Source organism: Oryzias melastigma, linkage group LG17 (assembly GCF_002922805.2).
Source record: "Oryzias melastigma strain HK-1 linkage group LG17, ASM292280v2, whole genome shotgun sequence".
NCBI lineage: Eukaryota > Metazoa > Chordata > Actinopteri > Beloniformes > Adrianichthyidae > Oryzias > Oryzias melastigma.
The window spans coordinates 17,913,021-17,935,140 of NC_050528.1; the positions used below are offsets into that span (position 1 = coordinate 17,913,021).

Consider the following 22,120-nt stretch of genomic DNA (forward strand, 5'->3'; position numbering starts at 1 on the left):
TCTGCTCTCTGCTGTGTTTGTCACTGAGCAGAAGGCTAGCGTTAGCATTAGCGCTGTTTATTCTAGTTGGGCTTTTATTCGGTCCGTACGGCCAAGAAAGAAGCTCAACGGTGACGCCAGGGATTAAGAAAATTATGTGCAAACTCACTTACACTTCTTACAAGGGGAGTGCGACCGACGATAAGATTTAGGCTCTTACAGTAGCTAGCAAAATCTATGCAAAGAGCTAACAAAACAATGCAGCACCGTGCATCTTGACAGAACATTTTACGTGTTTCCTACATGAAATACCATCAGTTTTTGTGCAGGTTGAACGTAAATACGTGCGATTAACATCCGCTATGTTTAAAAACACGAAACATTAATAAAAACATACATTAAAGAACCAAACTAGCATGTCTGTCATGAGTTGCTAGCACCCACTTTAGCCTAAACTTTAGCACACAGTTCAAAGTTCTCAGCCTGATTTCTCTCTATTAAAACGCGATTCCTGTCCCGTGATGTGTTGTCAAGGTTTTTGAAGTCGATTGCAAGACACTGCGTCTCCTTTTGTTACTTTTTCGGACCTCCGTCATTCATTACTCGGGAGGACTGCATCCATAATGACGGCGCACGCGACTCTGTTCCGTCGTATGTCACGTGACTTCCAAACAGGAAAAACACACCGGGGAGGAGGAGGAGGAGGAGGAGGAGGAGGGGGAGCAGCAGCAGCTCGGATTTAAAGTCACAGCTGTCAACAAGCTTTTGCCTTCTCGCTCTTGCAGCTTTTCGTAGAAGATCGCGATATAACGATATCTTAAAAATGACCTATCGTCAGCTTTGGAGATCGTACGACGGTTTTTTATCGTCATATCGCCCAGCCCTAATGTGAACTGTATCAGATTAAAATAAATATATTCAAAACTTATCATAGATTATTCATCGAACTCTAAACAAATGTATATAAATGTGTAAACTCAAAATTGAATTGAATTGCATCAAAGAATAAAAAAAATCGAATCGACAACATAAAGCAAACTTGTGTGGACATTTTCCTGTTGATTTCCATCTTAAGATTGAGGTTTTGTTCAGAGGGACGCTCCAGGGCTCTTTTAGCCCCTCACCAGAGGGGACAGAGGATGAGGGTGGGGGTCTGACTCTGAAACGGCTCTGAGACTAAAGAGTTTTGGGCGGATTTCCAGCAACCAACAAGGAGGCGAGAGGGGCAGAGAGGGGCCGCTGAGGCTGTGCAGCAGATGCCCTTTCAGAGCCAGACTGAACACACTTGTCTCCAACCTCCAAATCAAAGGACACACACATACACACACATGTCCACATCCAGCCCCGGGCTCCTTTAATTAGAGAACAAAAGCATGAATGACCATGGCCACACAGCAGGACTCCTTTCACCACATCTCCTTTACTTCACTTCTTTCCAGTGTCTCTGTGCTTTAAAGCTAATTATAAACCGTGACGCTAACACAGCTCTTAAAACTGTGACAACTACAAGCCTGTTACTCCTGCTTCATTCACAGACAGCAGCAGGATGAGCGTGCGGCACGGCGAGGTGCGGCCCTGTATTTACTGAGGCAATTTCACGCCGATTAGACTCCAGTTTTAGGAATCATCACTTATTTCTCGAGCAGATCTCCGTCCTGTGACTGGTGTGGTGTCAAACTCATGGGATCATGAAAGAGAAGAGGATGATCTCTGGCTCAAACTCAGGTGTGGAAGCAGCCACAAACCGAAGGTTCAGCCAGAACGCCATCCGATTACAGAATTAGTGAAGAATGACAGGACGGAGATCCGGCCGCTCGCCCCCCTTCCTCCAACACAGACTTGGATGCATGCTGCTGTTTTGCGTTGCCAAGTTTCCAAGGGTGCTGTGATGTCACCACTGCAGAACTCATGCGCTCGCCGCGCCACTGGGATCGCGATGATTCCAGAGCAGCCTGTGAACGCCTCTGAATGGCCAATCCAATCAGAACAGTCTCTGAGGAGATGGACAAACGAGAGGAATCCTCAGGAAGCTTTCTGATGCTGCTGCACAAGACAGAGTTTCCATCAAACTCGTGTTTGTTCCAACCAGAAGCAGCAGATGGGCGGCTTCAGAACCGCACCGGAATCAGTGGCTTTGACACACGAGTGACAGGGAGATCAAGGTCTCATTCAAGGCTCTGTTCCCCACAGAACACCTTAGGGGGGGAGGATGGAGGTAGAGCAGAAAAGATATAAGAACCAGTTCTGGTCCAACATGTTGAACGGGCCAGCAGATGAGGAGAGGACACAGAAACCCTCAAGGAAGGAAGGGCAGATAAAACCTGGAGATCTGAATGCAAAACAGCCTAAACAATGAAAAAAAACAAGCCTAAATTAGCCAAAATAGTCAACATGTAGCTGAGATATTAGCTAAACTCCAAAACAGCTTAAAAAACCTAAATAAATGTCACAATAGTCCAAAAAGCTAGCATAAGGCCATTCTAACTTTCAACTTTACTAAACTCTGACTCCATATAATATAAAGTAACAACTAATCGACTATTAAATTAGTCGTCAACTATTTTAAAATTGATTAGTCGTCGATTAGTCGACTAATTGTGCCACCCCTACGTCTTAAACATCTTAAAACGACATCTGGGGTGTAAAACCATCCACGACCATTCAATGAACCTGTCCGTGGTCTTGCTGCAGCAGCAGACCGACGGCTCCAGTTGCTGCTCCCAGCCACTTTGCAGGCAAAGATTTAGTGTCAGACGAGTCGTGAGCATGAGGCCGTAAATCCTCACACCAATCAAAGTCTTCAACAAACACAATGCTGCAGGAGCCCCAATGACCATTAGCCCCCTGCACCCCCCCTCTCATGACAATTCCATTTACACCCATCTCCTCAGTGACTCCCCCATCAGCTGTTCAGACAGAATGCTTAAGCCACACAAAATACCGGCTTCATTCGGCAACAGGTGCGAAGGTGCAGAGTGAGAACAATTGACTCTGGCTTTACGACGCTTAAAGACGTCTAAAAACAGATATGGTGGTTCTAATGGGGTTCATACGGAACACATCGATGACAACAAAAACGAGAAGCCGGGAATGTCCACAACACCAACACGTCAGCTGTTCGTCTGAAGACAGCAGGATTCTGAAACAAGGCCTAGAAGATTCCTGAGAGGAAGTCTGAACACATGTGTGTGTGTGTGTACGTCTGTCTGTAAACGTTTGTGCATCTGCATATGTGTGTCTACAAGTGTGTTTGTGTCTGCAATGTACAGCGCATTCCAATTTATAATGCTAATGATGTTTCTATGATTTTTCTAAATACTCGATACCAATGACAATCGACATCATTTTCAAGTCACTAACCATTAGAACACGTGTCAAAGTCAAGGCCCAGGGGCCGGATCCGACCCTACGGGTAATTCTATCCGGCCCTCCAGATCATTTTAATATATTGTCGTTAATGACCCGATGTTATCTTGCACTTATTTCTAACTTATATAACTTTGACAAAATATAATTTTCTGGAGAGTAAAATAATGAAAGTTATTTAAGATTTCCTGCCTTTTTATTATCTATAATTATGTTAAAAAATTATGTTTTTAAAGTTGAAAAAAATGGCATTCTGCTAGCTTTGTGGACTATTTTGGTATTTACTAAGATTTTTTAGGCTATTTTGGAATATTTCAGCTACATGCTAGCTGTTTCGGCTAACTTTGCATTTATAAAAACTTTTTTAGGCTGTTTTGGAGTTTAGCTAATATTTACATGTTAGCTGTAATTTAGGGGTTTTTTTTCAGTTTTGAAGGTTATTTTAAAGTTTAGCAATTTTTCAGCTACATGCTAGCTGTTTTGACTAACCTAAGTTTTTTTAGGCTAATTTCGCATTTAGCCAATATTTTTGCTAGCTATCAGCTTCAGCATTTTTAGCTATCAATTTCAGCATCTCCAGCGGCCAAATTCAGCTTACAGCATTCACACTAGCATTATCGCAGGCAATTCTATATATCTAGTTCAGCAATATGTTAAAAAGTTTTTAAAATTTTCCAATTTTAGCTTTGACGTGTTCAATACATGTTTATCCTGTTTGGCCCACGACCTAAGGTGTGTTTTGGATTTCTTCCCCCCTGTGTGATTGAGTTTGACACCCTGCATTAGAGTATCTATTCAATGTCATTGAACAAACCTCCTAAAGCATTTTTGTCAAAGCAAAAACCTTCAAATTTTCCACAACATTTGATAGATTCATAAGAACTGAAAATGGTCATTTGTTGAATTTGCTGCATTAAGACGTCATATTTACTGAAATCTAAAGCTATTCCAATCAGAAACATCTTCATAGGTCAGGTTACAATAGAACATAGGACCCGTTATTTTTTAACAGCTTCACAATTCTTGCATCTATTGAACGTTTTGGAGAGTTTCTGCTTGAATTTCTTTGCAGGATGTCAGAATAGCCTTTCAGAGCTGCAGTTTGGATGTGAACTGCCTCCAATAGAGGCAATAGAAGGTTTACGTATACCTCAAAGCCTCTGGAGGAGCTTACACCTTGATGTTGGCAGATTCCAGAGATATCAGCAGCTTCAAATGTGTACTGCTTCTTTGTGATGGTATTTTAGCAGCTGCTCTCGAAATCCTGACAGAAATCTTCCTCATTCTGTCTTTATCTGCACCAACCCGTGTGTCTGAATCAGACACAAGTCTCTTCATAGCACGATGATCACGGTTAAGTTTTCATGAAATATTAAAGGTTTTCATACCTTATCCCTAGACTTTCAACTAGTTCACACATTTCAGCGGGAGAAATCCTTTTTCTTTCCCAAACTGCTGGAAAATGTTGGTGTGCTTAATAATGTAGAACGTCCTTCTTTAGTATTTTTTCCTTTAATTGAACTCACCTGAAAACCAATGATCACAGGAGTCTGAGATTGATGTCAGTGATCCAAAGAGACACAAAGAGACAATATCATTCATGGGTTTCATTGAAAAACAAAGAATTTGACCTTTTTGACTCTTAAATACAATTTGCATTATAGTTTGGAACACACTGTGCATGTGTCTGCAAATGAGTATTTACCTGTGCATGTGTGTGTGTCTGCACATGTCAGTGCATATGTGTGTGTCTGCGCATGTCTGTTCATATGTGTGTGTCTGCGCATGTCTGTTCATAGGTGTGTGTCTGCGCATGTCTGTGCATGTATGCATGTCTGCACATGTCTGTTCATATGTGTGTGTCTGCGCATGTCTGTTTATTGTGTGCGTCTGCGCATGTCTATGCATGTATGCGTGTGTCTGCACATGTCTGTTCATATGTGTGCGTCTGCGCATGTCTATGCATGTATAAGTGTGTCTGTGCATGTGTGTGTCTGCGTATGTGTGTGTTTCTACGCATGTCTATGCATTTGTGTGTGTCTCTGCATGTGTGTGTCTGCGCATGTGTGTGTTGGCATGTGTGCGTGCGACTGCGCATGTCTGTGCATGTGTGTGTATGCGTCTGCGTATGTGAGTGTGTGTCTGTGCATGTGTGTTGGGGCTGGATGAGCCTTGCATGAGAATCAGAGTCCGTCTGAAAACAAGGGTTTGCAGCCACAGCTGAATGGTTGGAGGTTTGACATCATCTCTGCAAACACTCCTCATTGAATACATGCTTCCCCTTTCTTCTGTGATCAACAGCTTCTCTCTTCTCCCTTGGAGCCCATCACAGAGACTCCTCTGTGTGGAAGCTAATATCACTATGCAACAGATGGAAATTGAATTCCTTTAATCAGTCTGAACACTTGCCAGAGGATAGAATGCATTGATGCTCAATGTTCTGAGAGTTGTTCCTGTTGGGAGACATTCATGCCGCAGATTGCCTGCAGGCACACAGATGAAGAAGTCTTTCTTTCAGCATTTATAGATACTCATGAGGTGGAAATTTTTCAAAGCAAAATTTCTATTTAGAAAAAGATTAAATTGGCACTTCAAGAAAAAGAAAATAGAGTTGTGTCAGAGTCAAGTGAATCAGGAGTTTTTTCTAGTAAAACCGTGATTCAGTCAACCAACCAAATCACACAAAACTGTTCTAGAGCACAACTGATCTGTTAGCCTGATTTCCTTGGTCAATGCTCAGATTACCCATAATGCTCTGGGTGTGAGGAAGAAACCACATTCACAACACAGTGAATGGAACTATGCACTGCTTTCATTTGGGGCACTGATGAGAAGCAGGGTGTTCCGTCCTGCTGCAACAGCTGCACCCTTTTTCCATCCAGTCCTTTGGCTCACCTGGCAGGTGTGGCCAACGTCCCTTAATTTGAACCTGCTGGCTATTTAAGACAGAGGAGGCAACACCAAGCAGGCTGGGTTTTAGTTGGTGTGGTGCTGGTTTGGTCTCTTTTATCCTCAGCAGTCTTACACTGCTGGGTTTTGTTATTTTAGTTTGGGAATTGGTAGTCTTGATTTGTGGGCTTTGTTTATGTGTTTTCTTGGGGTAGTCTTGGTTATGCGGTCTTAGCAGGGAGCTACTTACTCAGACGGTCGTCATGGCTGGGTCAGCAGTCTGCCTGACTTATTTTATTATTGGCTAAGTTTCCAACTCCCTTTTGGTTTGTCTTCTTTTTTAACCAGAACACTATTTTATTTTCATTCCCGGACACAGAGTTTTGGTTCTTTAATAAACTGTTCCTTTTATTTTTGGTGTCCAGTTTTTCTTATCGTCCCCTTTTATTCCCATCCATCCGCTGTCTGACTGCAGGCCCACAGAAGAGTAATGGATCAGTCTGGCAGTGGGGCGAGCCACTCTGAGAGTCTTTGGAAGACAAAGAGTTCAACCGGAGTCCTCAATATGAGAGCAGGAAGAACATCAGCAGAGTGCAAACAAGGCTGCAACATTCTGTCAAACATTTTCTTTCAGAGATCATTGAAGTCCTGCTTCTGTCCTGGTTCTGTGTGGCATCCATGTTGATTGAGAGCAGATGTACTTGGACATTCTGTCAGTCATTATGGTGGCTGTCAATGAAATTAATCGCTAGACAATAGCTTTGAACTTTTGTCCAAGATACAAAAAGAATGAGACATGGCTTTGCAGACCCAGTAAAATGACCTATAAATGGTTCAATTTGGTCTGATTTTAAAAAGGAAAAAACTCTGAACATCAGAAAAAATATTCCCAGGTTATGGTAATAATAATTTTGTACCAAGTGGTTGCACTTTGTGCAAAAATATTAATACCATGATATACCGTTATATATGGCCCGGTCCGCTCCCGGATCAGCGTGACACAGTCTGAGCCGACTGAGAACAGAGCAGTACCGATGGTCCCGCAGACAGAAGAGAGGGCTCAGTAAGCACTCCATCTATGGTCTTTGAGCAGTGAGGTCTCTAAAGCACGTAGTGTCCAGGACTTACTATACAGCCGGTCGCGATGCAACGCCATGGGACAAATTCACCTGGCAGGGATGGCAACGCTGGTCTGGGAGCTCCCGTTCTACAAGTGGAACCCAGCCAGCCTCTATCAGAAAGACTCCGGCACCAACGCGACAGCGGGGAGGCGGTCTTTCAAACACCACATTTCCTGGTCCGCCCACCGGGGTAGGATTCAGCGCTCATGGTCTCCTCCCTCTTCACTACTGAGGAAATCCTGGTTAATTTAATTTTCTCCACTTAGTAATCTAATTACCAGCAGGTCGTCTGGTCTGATCTGAGGTCTAACACACATACAATTAACACGGCCATCCTTCGTAAAATAAAAAGATCAGTGGTCCTGCCAGAAAATGTAGAAATAGTGTGAAGTCTAAAGCTATCACTGACTTTGAATAGACTACAAGATCAGCCTAAACGTTCACCATTGAGAGTAAAATCACTCAGATCTTGTTAAAATGTTTTCTAGAAGTTCTCCTTTATCAGCTGACAGCAAAAATTTACTAGTGAAAAGTCAGCTCTGTTTCTAAAATTGTAACACCGCAGTACCATTCCAATATGGCGTCCAACACAACCAGCTAGCATTTCATCTCTAGTGATACAAGTCGTTGGTGGCTGTGAGGCTCACAGATTGTGCTTCACAGCTCCTGATCCACATCTACAGCAGCCTGCTCCTCCACTCATCCATCATGATGAATTTTGCCAAGTCAACAGATTCCTGCAGCAAGGGCGGTGAGAGGGGGCGTGGCCTCTGAGGTTCTGTTTCAGCATGTGAACATCTATGTGAGCACGTCCCGGGGCAAATTGATTTCTAACTGGGTGTGCGCATGCAGCAACAGTTGCTCACTGACTGATAAAGTCATCATCGACTAATCGATGACTATTAAAAACGACTAATTTAATAGTCCATTAGGCGTTACTTTATATTACATGGAGTCAGAGTGTAGTGAAGTTGAAAGTTATAATGTTATAATCCTTGCTTTTTCAGATTATTTTGGCATTTTTTAAGTTTTTTTTAGGCCATCTTGGAGTTTAGCTAATATTTCAGCTGCATGCTGGTTATTTTAGCTAATTTAGGCTTTTTTTCCTTTTTAGGCTAATTTGGCAGTTAGCTAATATTTTAGCTTGCTATCAGCTTCAACGAATTTAGCCATCAATTTCAGTATCTCAGCTATCAGCACTAGCATCTTCAGCGGCCAAATTCAGCTTATAGCATTCAGACTAGCATGATCGCAGGTGTAAGTTTTTTGTTAAAAAAAAGCTAATGGAAGTTAAGATGTGTGCTTTACATCCAGTTTGCCCGTGACATGATTAGTCGATTAATCTGTAAAAATAATCTGTGATTAGTCGACTATCAAAACGGTCGTTTGTGGCAAAACTACTGCACATAACAATGACGTCAGTAATCAGGTTAAAACTGATCTGTGATGAATCAGGAATCTCCTCTCCTGTCAGACTGCAACGTTGACGGTATAAGAGAACTGGACTGAGTGAGTGTGATGTCACCCATAGAAAACTGGCTTACTTCCGGCTCCAACCAAATGAATGAATTCGATCCCCATTTTTCCACAAAACAAACGAGCCTGATGAAATTAGTAAACAGTGACTGGTCCAAGTCGGTCTAAGTCAGTGTTTCTATGGCAACCACTCTGACCAATCAGGAGTAATTTTGTTGGAAAGCCACACCCCTTCCTCTGAAAGCAGCTTGGAATAATCTGTCAAACGCTCCGAGATGGGGGCCAGTCATTTGATTGGCCAGTAAGAGCTGTTTATCTCTCTGTAGAAGAGATAAATCATCAGGTCTGATGAGAGGATTGTGGGTGCACACTTTCCCCTCCATTCTGGACCTGTACCGGTCCAGGATGAGGAGGCGGGCTGGTAGAATCTCCACAGACCCGGACAGTCTTTTCAGTCTCCTGCCCTCAGGGCGACGTTTCAGAACCACCCACCACAAAGCCAGCTTCTTCTTTTTCCTTTCATAAATATTTTTTCTTTATTATTCTTGTTTTATTTTTCTAGACCTATTTACCTTGCCTAATTTGCACACAAGAACAGAAGACACTGGAGCTAAATTGCTTGTGTACACAATGAACTTGGCCAATAAAGCTGATTCAGATTCTATAGAAGTTCTGGGATTTTGGCTTCTTGGAGCCAGCAGGTCAGATCAGTATCTCTGTTTTCACTGTGTGTTCAAGCCTCAGCTGAAGCCAGTAAAGATCCTGATGATACTGCACCGCTTTGCTTCACGCACCTTCACTCAGATGCAGCCAGATAAACAAAACAGCAGGCGATGAGCAACCTAGAGGGAGGATACCAAAGCAGTTGACAGCCTGTCCAGCAGTTCTGTCCATCCTGACAGCGGTCCACTCTGAAGTCCTGTACCCTCAGACCATCGGAACCAGAGTGATCCTGTGATTTCCCAGATCTTTGAAGGACTGATTGTGTGAATGTTTAGTAAGCATTCACACTATAGTGATGCTCCTTTCCGTACATTTTTCAGTACATAAAAACTTAATCACACTCTCAGTCATTTCAGAAATCTTGGTATCAAAATATTCAGCTTGTTCAGGACATTTCTGCTTGTATTTTTGTTTTATTAAACTTTACAGTTTTTGTAATACTGAACAAAATATGCCCCATAGAAAATGAATGAGAAAGTCTTCAAAAGTCAAAGTTTTAAGTAGATTAGCAACAAGCCTTTAAATATATTGATGTTTTCATCTTTTAGAGTCATTTTCAAAAAAACTTGAGTTTAGCTAATATTTTTAGCCACATGCTAACGTTTTTGGCTAATTTGTTTTCTATTGAGGGTTTTATTGCATAACTTAGAGTTTAGCTTCTATTTAAGCAAAAAGCTAACAATTTTGACTAATTAAGTTTGCTTAGAAATTTTAGGCTATTTTGGAGTTTAGCTAGCATTTAAGCAATGAGCTAGCTTGTTGGCTAATTTGTATCTACTGAGGTTTTTTAGGCTAATTTTGAGTTTAACTAATATTTTAGCAACCTGCTAACGTTTTTGGCTACTATATTATATACTGTGATATTTTATATACTAATTTAGAGTTTGGCTTCTATCTTAGCAACATGCAAACATTTCTGACTAATTTAGTTTACTGAGGAACTTTAGGATATAGCTAGTATTTAAGCCACAAGCTAGCAATTTTGATTAATTCTACATATCCTGATTTTTTGGGGGCTAATTTGGAGTCAGATCATATTTATGCAACACTAAATATTTTTGCAAAATTGGGATTAGGGCTATTGAGCGATTTTACAACAAAATTTTAAGAAATTAAGGTCAACTTCAGCACTCTTTCATAGTTCTTTAACTAAATTTACAGTCTTTTAGGAAATGTTTGCGTTTTCAGTAAATCCCTGCAGCAATTAATGTAAACTGCGTCGCCATTTTCAGCAAAAAGTGTCAGCATTTTCAGCGAATACTTTCAGCAAAAACCATTCACACTAGCATTATTGCAGGTCGTGCAACTTTTCTAGTTTAATCTTGTTTTAATACCAGAAACTAATAAAGGACAGGGGCTAAAAAAATCATTAAAAGTTTAATAGACAATCATCTTCATTCTCTTTATTTGTAGTTAGTTTAAAGCTAATGATGGTTAAGATGTGTGCCTACATCCACTTTGCAAATGACATGATTAGTCGACTAATCAGAAAATATAATCGTGATTAGTCGACTATTAAAATAATTGTTTGTCGCAGCACTAGCAGCAGGGCAGGGTCCCTGAACCCCCGCTCTGATCCAGGGGCTCCACTCGGCACCTGTACAGGTGACCCCTATAAACAGCATTAAAGATAACCAAGCATCTTTCTGCTATACACAGGACACGGCCTGCTTCTTCTCGGAACCAAAGCATCCGAAACCTCAGCAGAGAGTGACTCACAGAGACAGTACCGACGGAACTGCAGCGCTTCAACTCACCGAGCTTTCCGCGGGACTCCTCCAGCTTCTGGATCTGGTTCTCTAGGAAAAACATGGCCACTGCGAACGCCAGCAGCGCCAGAAGCTGCAACTTGGGCGGCATCATGACTCTGAGCAGCCCCATCAAATCATCTGCGGCGGGGTTTGTCAGTCCATGCTCCAGGGGAGATCTCTGAGAACAGGAACGACAGCTGGTTACGGCGCGGACGGCCCTCTGTCCGGGTCTGGATCCCACCAGCAGCTGACTCTACCGCCACACGTCCATAATCTGACCGATTGTTGTGTCAATCACGACAGCCATAACGGATCTGTCCACCGGGTGGATTTAGCTCTCCGAGAAGCGGTACGAACCCCTCTGCTCCCGGTATCCCACTGTACCACTGCCCTGTTCCAAGCACTGTGTTATCCGCTGCTCCGTGGACTCTGTTTCCTCTCCAAGCAAACCATTGGATGGAGAACCGAGCCACTGTGGCACGGAGATCCGCTATTGGTCCTCTCTGACCTCTGCTCGATCCTGATTGGACAGTTTTTGCTGAGAGTTCAACAGCAGGTGTCGCTCTTCGCTGGGAGCTGCGGTGGTGAGGAAGTCATTTTAGGTGGCCGTGGATTATGCCAGCATGAAATAAACCAACACGAGGACATTATTTAACGGGGTTATTTCAAAAACTATTGAAATACCATTAAATATATGCTTCTTGTTATTTTATAGTATATTTCATCACACATATAAATATTTGAACGTATTGTTTGAGTACATTTCCGTTCAGGCGGGATGAAGTTGTCTTAACCAAGTCAGGCTGTCTTTCCTGTAACAAAGCAGGCTGCAAGATGTCGGCTGAAGTGAATCTGCTGTGGCTCCTTTCACTACTCCAAACGGTAAATTCTATATAGAAATTTGGGCATCAATGGGTATTTTTAAATGATATTTGGATTTGGATGGTTAGATAGGTTGTTAGGATGTCACTTTCTACGGGTTTTTAAAGCCGGATGTTCAGGCAGCCTCAGAATGACGTGGCTTAGCTGAACGCCGTCCTTTTGTTCAGTTTTGTTTGTTTAGTTTCTGCGAAAACACCCCAATAATATTACCGCTTTAAAGACAAGAAAAGCTGATAATGAGACTTCCGGCGTCTTTAGATGTAACGAACCCATAAAACGAACTCCAGTCACGTGCTATGGTTTAGTCAGAAGCAAATATTGAAAGTTATAGAATCGTTACTAATCAACATTATCGTTCTGTATTTAAAATGTTTCCTTAAACATCTTTTTTTTCTCTTTCCTGATCAAACAAATCGGGTAAGGCGTGTTTATGTAAAGCGGTGACTTCTCTTTGCAGGAACGATTCAGTGTTTTTTTATTCACCAGAGCAGGATGAAATCTGAGCTTGTGACGCAGGTTTGGCTGTAGAGCGCATGTGTCAAAGTCAAGGCCCGGGGGCCGGATGCGGCCCTTCAGATATTTTTATTTTATTGTTATTAATGGCCCCATGTTATCTTGCAGTTATTTCTAACTTGTATAATTTTGACAAAATATATTTTTATGTAGAGAGAGTAAAATATTTAAAGTTTTTTTTTTTATTATTTAAATTGATTTAATCTGGAATAATATTCCTGCCTTTTTATTATTCACAATTATGTTAAAAAAGTTACAGTTTAAAAGTTTTTTAAAAATGGCATTATCCTAGTTTTTTGGACTATTTTGGCTTTTGCTAAGATTTTATGGGCTATTTTGAGTTTGTGCTAGCTGTTTTGGCTAATTTAGGCTTTTTTATTTTGGGGGCTATGACAGCGGGCTTTTGTTTTTTAGGCTAATTTGGCATTTTGCTAATATTTTAGATTGCTATCAGCTTCAGCATTTTAAGCTACTAGCTTTATTGTTTTTAGCACTAGCATCTTCAGCGGCCACATTCACTTTACTCACACTAGCATTATTGCAGGTAATGCTATATATCTAGTTCATAATTATGTTCAAAAGTTACGGTTTAAAAGTTTTAAAAATGTATTCTTAGTGTATAATAAATGTTTATCCTGTTTGGCCAGTGACTTAAGGTGTGTTTTGGATTTTGGCCCCCTGTGTGATTGAGTTTGACACCCCCTGCTGTAGAGTGAGGTCTGGTGAAATTGAAGCCGTCCTTCATCGTTCAGCTGACACATTTATTTGTCATGGCTCACCTCCTCCTCCTCCTCTCTGCAGCTCCTGGCCTGTGGAGCCGAGCTGTCTTCTGAGGCCTGCAGGGATCTGGGCTTCTCCAGCAACCTCCTGTGCAGCTCCTGCGACCTGCTCGGGGAGTTCAGCCTCACGAAGCTGCAGCCAAACTGCGGCCAATGCTGCCAGCAAGAGGCTCAGATGGACGGACGCAAGGTGAGGAGGGTGACGGGACGGCGAGGGGAGCAGGAACGGTTCTGCTGAATTTACAGCGTGGAGCGTTCCAGCAAATGCTGGAAAGGTTAACTGGGCACGTGCTGTAATTATATTACTGGTTTGTTTGTGCTGGGGGAGTGAGGACCTGTCTGTCAGAGGTGGACCCCCAGGGTCGGGTTCCCGGGCTGCTTCTAAAAACAGCTCTGACCCGTCAACAGCCCTCTTTAACTCCTGCAGCGGGACGCGAGGCGGGACGCGTGTCTCAGTGCAGCCGGGATTACAGCAGCAGTCTTACCACTCTCAGGAACAAACAAGTGACACTGAAAAATACTCCAGACTCCTCTCTTGATTAAGTAAAGCCCTCAAGCCTTTTGTGTTGTATCCTAGCAACAGCTCTTTCTTGCTTCATCTCACCTCCTGATGGTGAAACGTTTCCCTGCAGAACTACAGAAATCAGAAATGCAGAAATATGCTTTAATTACTGAGTTAATGGTTGAAAAGATACAGTATGTTAAAGATTTTGTGTTTAAGAGTCACAGATGACGCATCAGGTGTTAAAGGGTTAAAGTGGGAGTGTCAAACTCAATCGCACAGGGGGCCAGAATCCAAAACGCACCTTAGGTCGTGGGCTGAACAGGATAAACATTTATTAAACATTCTAAAACTACATTCTTAAAACTTTAAAAACCTAAATTTTTAAAATAACTATGAACTAGATATGTAGCATTACCTGTGATGATGATAGTGTGAATGATTTAAGCTGAATTTTGCAACTAAACATGCTAGTGCTGATAGCCGAAGATGCTGAAATTGAAAGCTGAAATCACTGAAGCTGATAGCCAAATAAAATATTAGCTAAATGCCAAATTAGCCTAAAAAAACTTAGGATTGTCAAAGCAGCTAGCATGAAGCTGAAATATTAATTAAACTCCAAAATTGACAAAAAAAATGCCAATTTTTTTAAACTTTAAAATTGTAACTTTTTAACATCTTTATGAATAATAAAAAGGCAGGAATATTATTCCAGAATAAATCAACTTAAACCTTAAATAACTTTCAATAGTTTACTCTCCATAAAAATATATAATTTGTTAAAATTATACAAGTTAGAAATGAGCGCAAGATAACATCAGGTCATTAATAAGAATAAAATAAAATGATCTGGAGGGTCGGATAGAATTACCAGGAGAGCCAGATCCGGCCCCTCGGCCCTTGACTTTGACACATGGGTTAAGGATGTTTCATCTTGAGTCTTCTTCAAAACCTCAAAAGAACATCAAAAGAACCGGATCGATCAAGAGCTGCTGCTCTAAGGCATCGGATGTTCTTGATTGTGCATCAGGTTGTTGTCACAGCAACGTGAGCTTCAAGTCTCCCTATGACTATTAAAACAAACAAAAAAAACCTTCCTAGTAATGTTTTAATTATGAAGATTTTAACTAAAATCCCACAATCCTAAACGTCTTAAAAAGCCATTTTTCATGTTGATCTGAAGTCTCTGTTTCCAAAATCTCCTCTGGGGGGGTGTGTGGCTTTTGGAGCTCCACCCCCAATGCCACATACCTCCTCTGGTTCTGCTGCCTTTAGAAGTCCCCTCACGCTTTGTCCGGTGTCTTTGCAGCTCTATGCAGGCGCCATCCTGGAGGTGTGTGGATGAAAATTGGGGAGGTTCCCTCAAGTCCAAGGTGAGCTCTTCAACCCCAGTAAAGTCCGTCTGGGAGGCAGTTGTTCTAGCTGTGCTTTGTTGAAGCTTTCTGCTGCTTCAGCTCTCTCCTCCTCGGTGTCTGGAGGTTCTTCTGCGCTCTGCAGCTCCTCCATGTAACGGCCTCCTGATTCTCTTCTGTGTCCTCAGCTTTTGTCAGGAGCGAGAAGCCCAAGATCTTCAAGGGTCTGCAGATCAAGGTACTCTTTACTATGTCCGAATTCCTCCCGACTCACTAGGGCCGCCACGACAAGGCTAATTTTAGCATTTAGCTAATATTTTAGCTGGCGACCAGCTTCAGTGTTTTCAGCTATCAGCTTCAGTGTTTATTAGCTATCAATTTCAGAATCTTCAGCTATCAGCACCAACATCTTCAGCAGCCAAATTCAGCTTACAGCATTCACACTAGCATTATCGCAGCTAATGCTATATATCTAGTTTTTAGTTAGTTTAAAGTTAATGATGGTTAAGATTTGTGCTTTACATCCAGTTTGCCCATGACCCGATTAGTCGACTAGTCAGAAAAATAATCGTTAATTAGTCGACTATTAAAATAATCGTTTGTGACTCCACTACTAATCACTATATAGTGCATTCGTCATTTTCTAGTGCCGTCCGAATCTACTATTTCTAAAATCGAGTGCACTAGAAGTTTCCCAGAAATCTTTGCGAAAAACTAGCACTCATTGATGCTCAGTGACTATGTACCACAATGCATTGCGGTCAACCAATTTTGAACTAAATAACGTCTTTCCATTTTTTATTTGAATAAACCATCCACATTTTCACTAACACAGTGGAATCATAAATAAACGTCATGAAATGTTCGTATTGATTTGATCTTGACTGAAATCGGTGGCGTCATAATCAAAATAAAAATAGTGAGCACCTTGTCCGAATGCCTTTAAAATCCAGGGCACTATATAGTCCCGCACTATTTAGGTTTTTAGTGTTTAGGGGTTATGGAGGGATTTCAGACGTGTTAAGTGTTCCATCCTGATTCTCAGTGGTGGTTCTGAAGTCTGTGGCTGAGCCGTGTTCTCCTCTCCTCAGTATGTGAGAGGCTCCGATCCTGTCCTCAAGCTTCTGGACGATAACGGGAACATTGCTGAGGAGCTCAGCATCCTCAAGTGGAACACCGACAGCGTGGAGGAGTTTCTGAGTGAGAAGTTGGAACGCATATAAATAAAGAGAAACTTTTTTTTTTTTTTTTATCTTGTTTTCATGAATCACAAAAGTGTCCCAGAGGTGAAAACTCTGTTTTCTTTCTGATCAGGTGACTGTTTTCCTATGTTTGTGCTCAACCTGGAACAATGTCTCTAAAATCTCTGCTTCATATGAATTCGTCCATGTCATTATGTTTTTGTGAAAATTTGACCAAATTACTTTGAAGGGACGTGACGCGTCCTCTCAGATCATTTTCAGTCCAGTTCTGGAGAACCAACGTGTTTAATGTTCCTGTATGATTTTTTTTTTCTTTTTTTTATGTAACACTCATCAGTTTACAGGTGAGATGCTTTGGTCCTGGATCCTCTGCAAACGCAGGCCTCTGCAGAGGCACACATGTGTGACGACTTCACAAGAACCCTGATGGAGTGTGAACTCTGATGTTACTTTGTGCCTTTCTGCTCGTTCTGCTTTGAAGAGAAACTGGACTTTTTTTTCAATTCTTGAAGTTTATTGATGGCATAAATATGCAAAAATAAAAATATTCTCTCTTTATGTCGTTTGTTTTGATGAAGTTTTAGCTTTTTAGGCCAACTGGAGTTTGCTGACATCTGGTGGCCGTCATCAGTATTACAGCCCAGCTGGTTTCTGATTCTCAAAACCAAAATTCACTAATTTAACATCTGACTATTGGAAGGGACCTAAAATAATGTTCATATTTGCTTTAGAGAACTTTCATTCAATGGGGTTGTTGCTACAAGGAGGAAACCTAACCAGGGATTATTTATCCTTCTCCTCCTTAATCCTTAACACTTTAACTCTAAAAAGTTGTAACATGCCTTTTGCCGGGTAATTTTTACCTGGTATAATTTACCCCCAAAAAGTACTTATTATAGAAAATATATCAAAATATGACAACACATAATTAATTAGAGTAATTTTTATTTTCAACTGTGGTTTATGTAATAAAATGGAAAATAAAACCATAAGAATATCCTAAAAACATGCTCGAAAATGACTGAAAAACTAGAAATTTGAGAAGAAGAAATACCTAAAAGAAATTATACTGCAACCAGAATCCCTGCAGGATCTTAAAACCATTGAATTTATGAATTTGAAAATAATGCCTTAAAAAGTTTTGAATTTTGATATTTGAGCTTTAAAAATTGTGCTGTCTGAAAGTTCTCCATTTCACATTTCATGTCCAAGATTAAATGTTTTCAACCCAAATTATTTTGATCAAATGACGTAACTAAACATTAACAAAACCAGTTTTTATGCACTAATATGCTGAAATATGTTTTGATTTAAAAAAAGAAGTAAAAGAAGAGCTGTAAAGTATCATAGCACAGACCACAAATGACTAGATAAGAAGAAAGTTAAAAAAAAGGAATAAATTAATTAAATTGGAAATAGACTATGAAATCGTTCTTAATTTTTGACTTGCAAGGCCTTAAAAATGTCTAAAGTTTTAAATTGAACTTGAAGGGACCCTGTGCAACATGTTGAAGGTCATATAAATACTTTTGCTCAGGTGAAAATCTCCGGTGATGCTTTAGGGTTGAGCTGTTCTCAGCTTCACATCTGCTTGATTTAAAGCTGGTTTCAAATGCTGAGAAAACTAAATCCTTCATTTATCTATGATTTCAAGAGGTTTTTGGTGCAGCTGGAAAACAAACAAACAAAAAATCATTTAAGCCATTTTTATCAACATGTGTTGTTTTGGATGAAAAGTTCCTCCTAAATCTGAGTTCCTCTCTCAGAAATGGTTTTCCTTTTGGATTATCTGAGCTACAGATGTGACTGTTTGTCAGGAGAGAGCTTTCAGTTCACTGGACTGTCATACTGAGAGTCATTTTCATGAGAAAGCTTCACGACTGAAAAGTTGTAGAAAGGAATACAGCCGTTTCTGCTGTTCTAAAGCCTCATGTGACTGATCTAATAAAGGACCGGTTCATTTGGTCAGCGGAGCAGTGAGGGATCCAAAGTCTGTTTTGGAAAGCTGGTGTCCCACAAAAATGATCAGGAATCTGATTCATTTGAACTAGATTTTAAGGCTACACGGTGGTGCAGTCAATGAGGTTAATATTACTAGAGAAGGTACGCAGGGTTTTTACTTTTGTCCAAGATACGTAAAGAGCAAAACAATGAGACATGTCTTAGCAGATACAGTAAAATGACCTATAAATGCTTCATTTTGCTCCAATTTTAAAAGGAAAAAACTCTGATCATCAGAAAAATAATTCTCTGGTCATGGTAATATTGTTTTGGTACAAACTGCAACAAATATATAACATTTTAAACTTTTTTATGAATAAATAGGTTATTATATAGGAAACGTAATGCATACCTGATGCAAGGTTGGGATTTTATTCTAATCTACACACAGACTGAGATTTACACAAACTCCTCTTCTGTGTTTTTGTACACGGATCGGTGGGTAACCGACATCGCGGTGGACTGCTAGCACCCGTTATATATGGCGGGACACAGTCTGAGCCGACTGTTCATTCCCCACCAAAAACAAGCCCTACGTGTTATTTTGATCTGTTCACGCATTTCTGAGTAATTCTCTTCAAACCTGCACTATTAACAGCAGCAAAGAGTTGAGAGAGAAAGTCAAAAACCTAAAAGAAGAGAAGGATCACACCAATGACCAACACTTGACCCTGGAACAGGCCAACCTGGACCTGCTCTGGGAACTTGAAGAGTGCAAAGCCCTGCTGGTCCAGCAAATGGACATTAATGACAAAAACCAAACTCAGGTGAAAAAGTTGAAACAGCAGGATAAAGATTTGAAACAGAGGAACGCTGGAAAGGACCCAAACCAGAAGACAACAAACCCTTTGAGGACCTTCAAAGCAAATACAAGGAGTCTCAAGAGGAAAATGAAGACCTAAAGTCAGAATTTCAAGTTCTGGTCTATTGTTGAAGATTTTGAGAAGGAAATTGCTGATCAGAACAAGAAACTAGAAATCTCTACTCAGCATGAATCCAACGCCATGGAACTCAGAGAGCAACTGAGAAAAGGGAACTGAACAAACTCAGGAAAAAAGAAAAAGAAGATGCCAAAAGACTCTGCCCAGCAGAAAACTACCATCATGGACCTCAGAGAACAACTGGAAAAACATGAAGAGGAGAAAAAGTCACTGAGTGACTAGAACAAACTAAAGGAGAAAGAAACAGAAGAACTGAAGGCAAACATCAAGAAAACACTGCGAGTGTCTAGGTTCAAAGAAGGTGTGAGGGACGACTGCAAGGACTTCCACATCTTCTACATCTTCTTCTATGTCAAATATCTTAACTTAAACCTCAGCACTAAAAAATAAATAAATAATGTCAGGTTTCCTCCTACATGCCAAGACTGATGTTAAGGTTTACCTCTAGTAACTAAATAAATAAATGTATTCTGTTTTATTTGAATTCACCAAAAATGATTGTGATGGGACTGACAGGCGGAGTGGTGCGTTGTCTGCTGTTAAGCGGTTGCTGTATCGCTCTGTTGTGGTGAAGCTGAGCCAGAAAGCAACGCTCTCAATTTACCGCTCAATCTTAATTCCAATACTCACATGTGGTCATGAGCGAGGGATCATCAGCAATACAGTGGAAAAGATATTGGTTTTAAACCAGCCTGGGTTTTTCAGTATGCTTTTATGTTTTTTGAATATTTTTTTCTGCAATTTTTCTCAATAATAATTTTTCTGCAATCAAACAAATTTCTGCAATTTATTGACAATATTGCTGATTTCTGCAATGTTTTCTGCAACTTACGGTAAACTTCCGCTTCTTAACCCTTTGAAACCTGAGATGTAGTCGGTGACGCTTAAACACAAAATCTTTAACGTACAGTAACATGTTTACACAATCATTCCAGTAGATTTTGAAGGAGAAAAGCGGCTCATTGATTGTGTTAATGGTTGAAAAGTTAGAGAAAATGAAAGAACATAAACGCTGGAGCTCCGGTGTTAAATGGTTAAAGTCATGCAATTAAGCAATTAAAGCAACCACCTTTAGCAATTACGCAATTAAGCGAAAAATGTAATTTTTCTAGTTATTTTTACCACAATTCTGTGACTCAGAACAGAAACAGGAGATTCATCAAACTGATAGAATTTTTACTTAAAATAAAGAGATTCAGTCCAATAACTAACTCAGAAAAGGACACTTAATATGTACAAAGACAAGAATATTATTATTATTAGACTCTATTTAAACATTTACAGAAACGTGGAACGATGCAGTTCTGCTTTCAGAGTAAACGTCCTCCCTCCCGGGTTGAGTTGGGCTCGCGCTCGTCCTGTCACAGCCCCGCGCGCGCGGCGCAGAACGCGTCTGTCCGCCCCACCCCTCCAGGAAACAGGATGTAGGCCACCTGAGGCTGCAGCCCGGCTGGGGGCCAGCAGCCGCAGCTCACGGGGGCCGGAGGGGGCTGCTGCCCGGCGCACCCCAGACCCCCGAACCCCCCAGTCTGGTATCCGAGCGCGCTGTAGGCCAGGGCGTGCGGCACGTCCGGCGGGCGCGGGCCAGCTCCGGTGCTGAAGTGCGGTAGGGGTTCCAGGTATGAGAAGGAGGATGAAGGTCCGGCGGCGATGAAGGCTCTGGCTTTGTCTCCGAGGAGAAGAGGGCCCCCTCCAGAGGCCTCCCCCCGCCGGAGGAGGGCGCGGGGCTTGCGGCGGGGTCGGTACTTGTAGTCCGGGTGCTCCTGCAGGTGCTGCGCCCGCAGCCTTTTGGCCTCGTCGATGAACGGGCGCTTGTCAGAGTCGGACAGCGTCTTCCACTCCGCGCCCAGCCGCTTACTGATCTCTGAGTTGTGCATCTTCGGGTTTTCGCGGGCCACTTTCCTCCTTTGGCCCCTGGACCAAACCATGAAGGCGTTCATGGGTCTCTTAATGTGGTCCACTGGCTTTGCCATCTCAGGGAGGAAAGGTAACTTCTCAGGTGAGTCAGACTACCCCATGCGCACGTGCGTAAAAGCGCGCAGAGGCTGGAAGTCAGAAGCTTGTTAAGGATGAAGCATGTCATCCAGCCGTCACTGGCACGGCGGGTCAGCCCAATGGGAGCGAGGCAGAGCTGTAATCCCTTTAATAAAGACTGTGACCACTTTTCGATTGGGGGGGCTCCAGCTTTCTGCTGAGAAAGGAGCAGAATGGGATCACCAAGCCAAACAGGCAAAAGGAGGAGTCTTTCAGCTTGTTTTAATCTGATTTCTAGTCTGTTTGAGGAGAATTTAGAGGGAGAGGAGGATCCCTTTATCCTCCTCCAGAACTACATTTATTCTCATTTCAGGCCATCACAGGCTGCGGCCTTCTTTATTCAACCATCAAACCAACACAGAGACTCACCAAACGAAGAGCTTTCATTATCGGAATGAAAAAGCACTTTTCAATTCAATTGAAGCCATTTCAATCAGCAAAAAATAAACAAAATTGTTTACAATTCTCACTCCGATTTTGTTCCTTTTCTTTGGAGTGTCTGGATGTTAAGAAGAACCAAATCAGACTCTTTAATCTGAAGGAAATGTCCTGCAAATGAAATAAAAATCAACCAGGACTCCAGGGCGGCAGTTCAACATTTTAGATTTC

General features: G+C 41.6%; 3 protein-coding genes across 4 annotated transcripts in view; 1 reads left to right on the forward strand and 2 right to left on the reverse strand.

Moving 5' to 3' along the window:
• The window catches only part of hs2st1a (heparan sulfate 2-O-sulfotransferase 1a), a 20,629-nt gene extending 8,863 nt beyond the window's left edge, over nucleotides 1-11,766 (reverse strand). For both annotated transcript variants that reach the window (XM_024263619.2, XM_024263618.2), the window contains exon 1: nucleotides 11,312-11,766. In XM_024263619.2, the coding sequence (XP_024119387.1) occupies nucleotides 11,312-11,435 (124 nt within the window). In that variant the 5' untranslated portion in view covers nucleotides 11,436-11,766. The remainder of the gene's footprint in view (nucleotides 1-11,311) is intronic.
• A 255-nt stretch (nucleotides 11,767-12,021) lies between these two features.
• On the forward strand, nucleotides 12,022-17,093 carry selenof (selenoprotein F). Its single transcript, XM_024263617.2, has 5 exons — nucleotides 12,022-12,187; nucleotides 13,502-13,669; nucleotides 15,291-15,354; nucleotides 15,522-15,571; nucleotides 16,425-17,093. Exons 1-5 carry the CDS (start codon nucleotides 12,140-12,142, stop codon nucleotides 16,554-16,556), a joined length of 462 nt encoding a protein of 153 aa, XP_024119385.1. The 5' UTR covers nucleotides 12,022-12,139; the 3' UTR covers nucleotides 16,557-17,093.
• Nucleotides 17,094-20,426: 3,333 nt separating this feature from the next.
• LOC112140613 (transcription factor Sox-14-like) lies at nucleotides 20,427-21,908 on the reverse strand. Its single transcript, XM_024263615.2, has one exon. The coding sequence runs from the start codon at nucleotides 21,448-21,450 to the stop codon at nucleotides 20,839-20,841; it is 612 nt and encodes a 203-aa protein (XP_024119383.1). The 5' UTR covers nucleotides 21,451-21,908; the 3' UTR covers nucleotides 20,427-20,838.
• Nucleotides 21,909-22,120: the final 212 nt, after the last annotated feature.

Coding starts and splice junctions, on each gene's coding strand:
- LOC112140613 (XM_024263615.2), bottom strand. CDS start 21,450: ATGGCAAAGCCAGTGGACCACATTAAGAGACCCATGAACGCCTTCATG.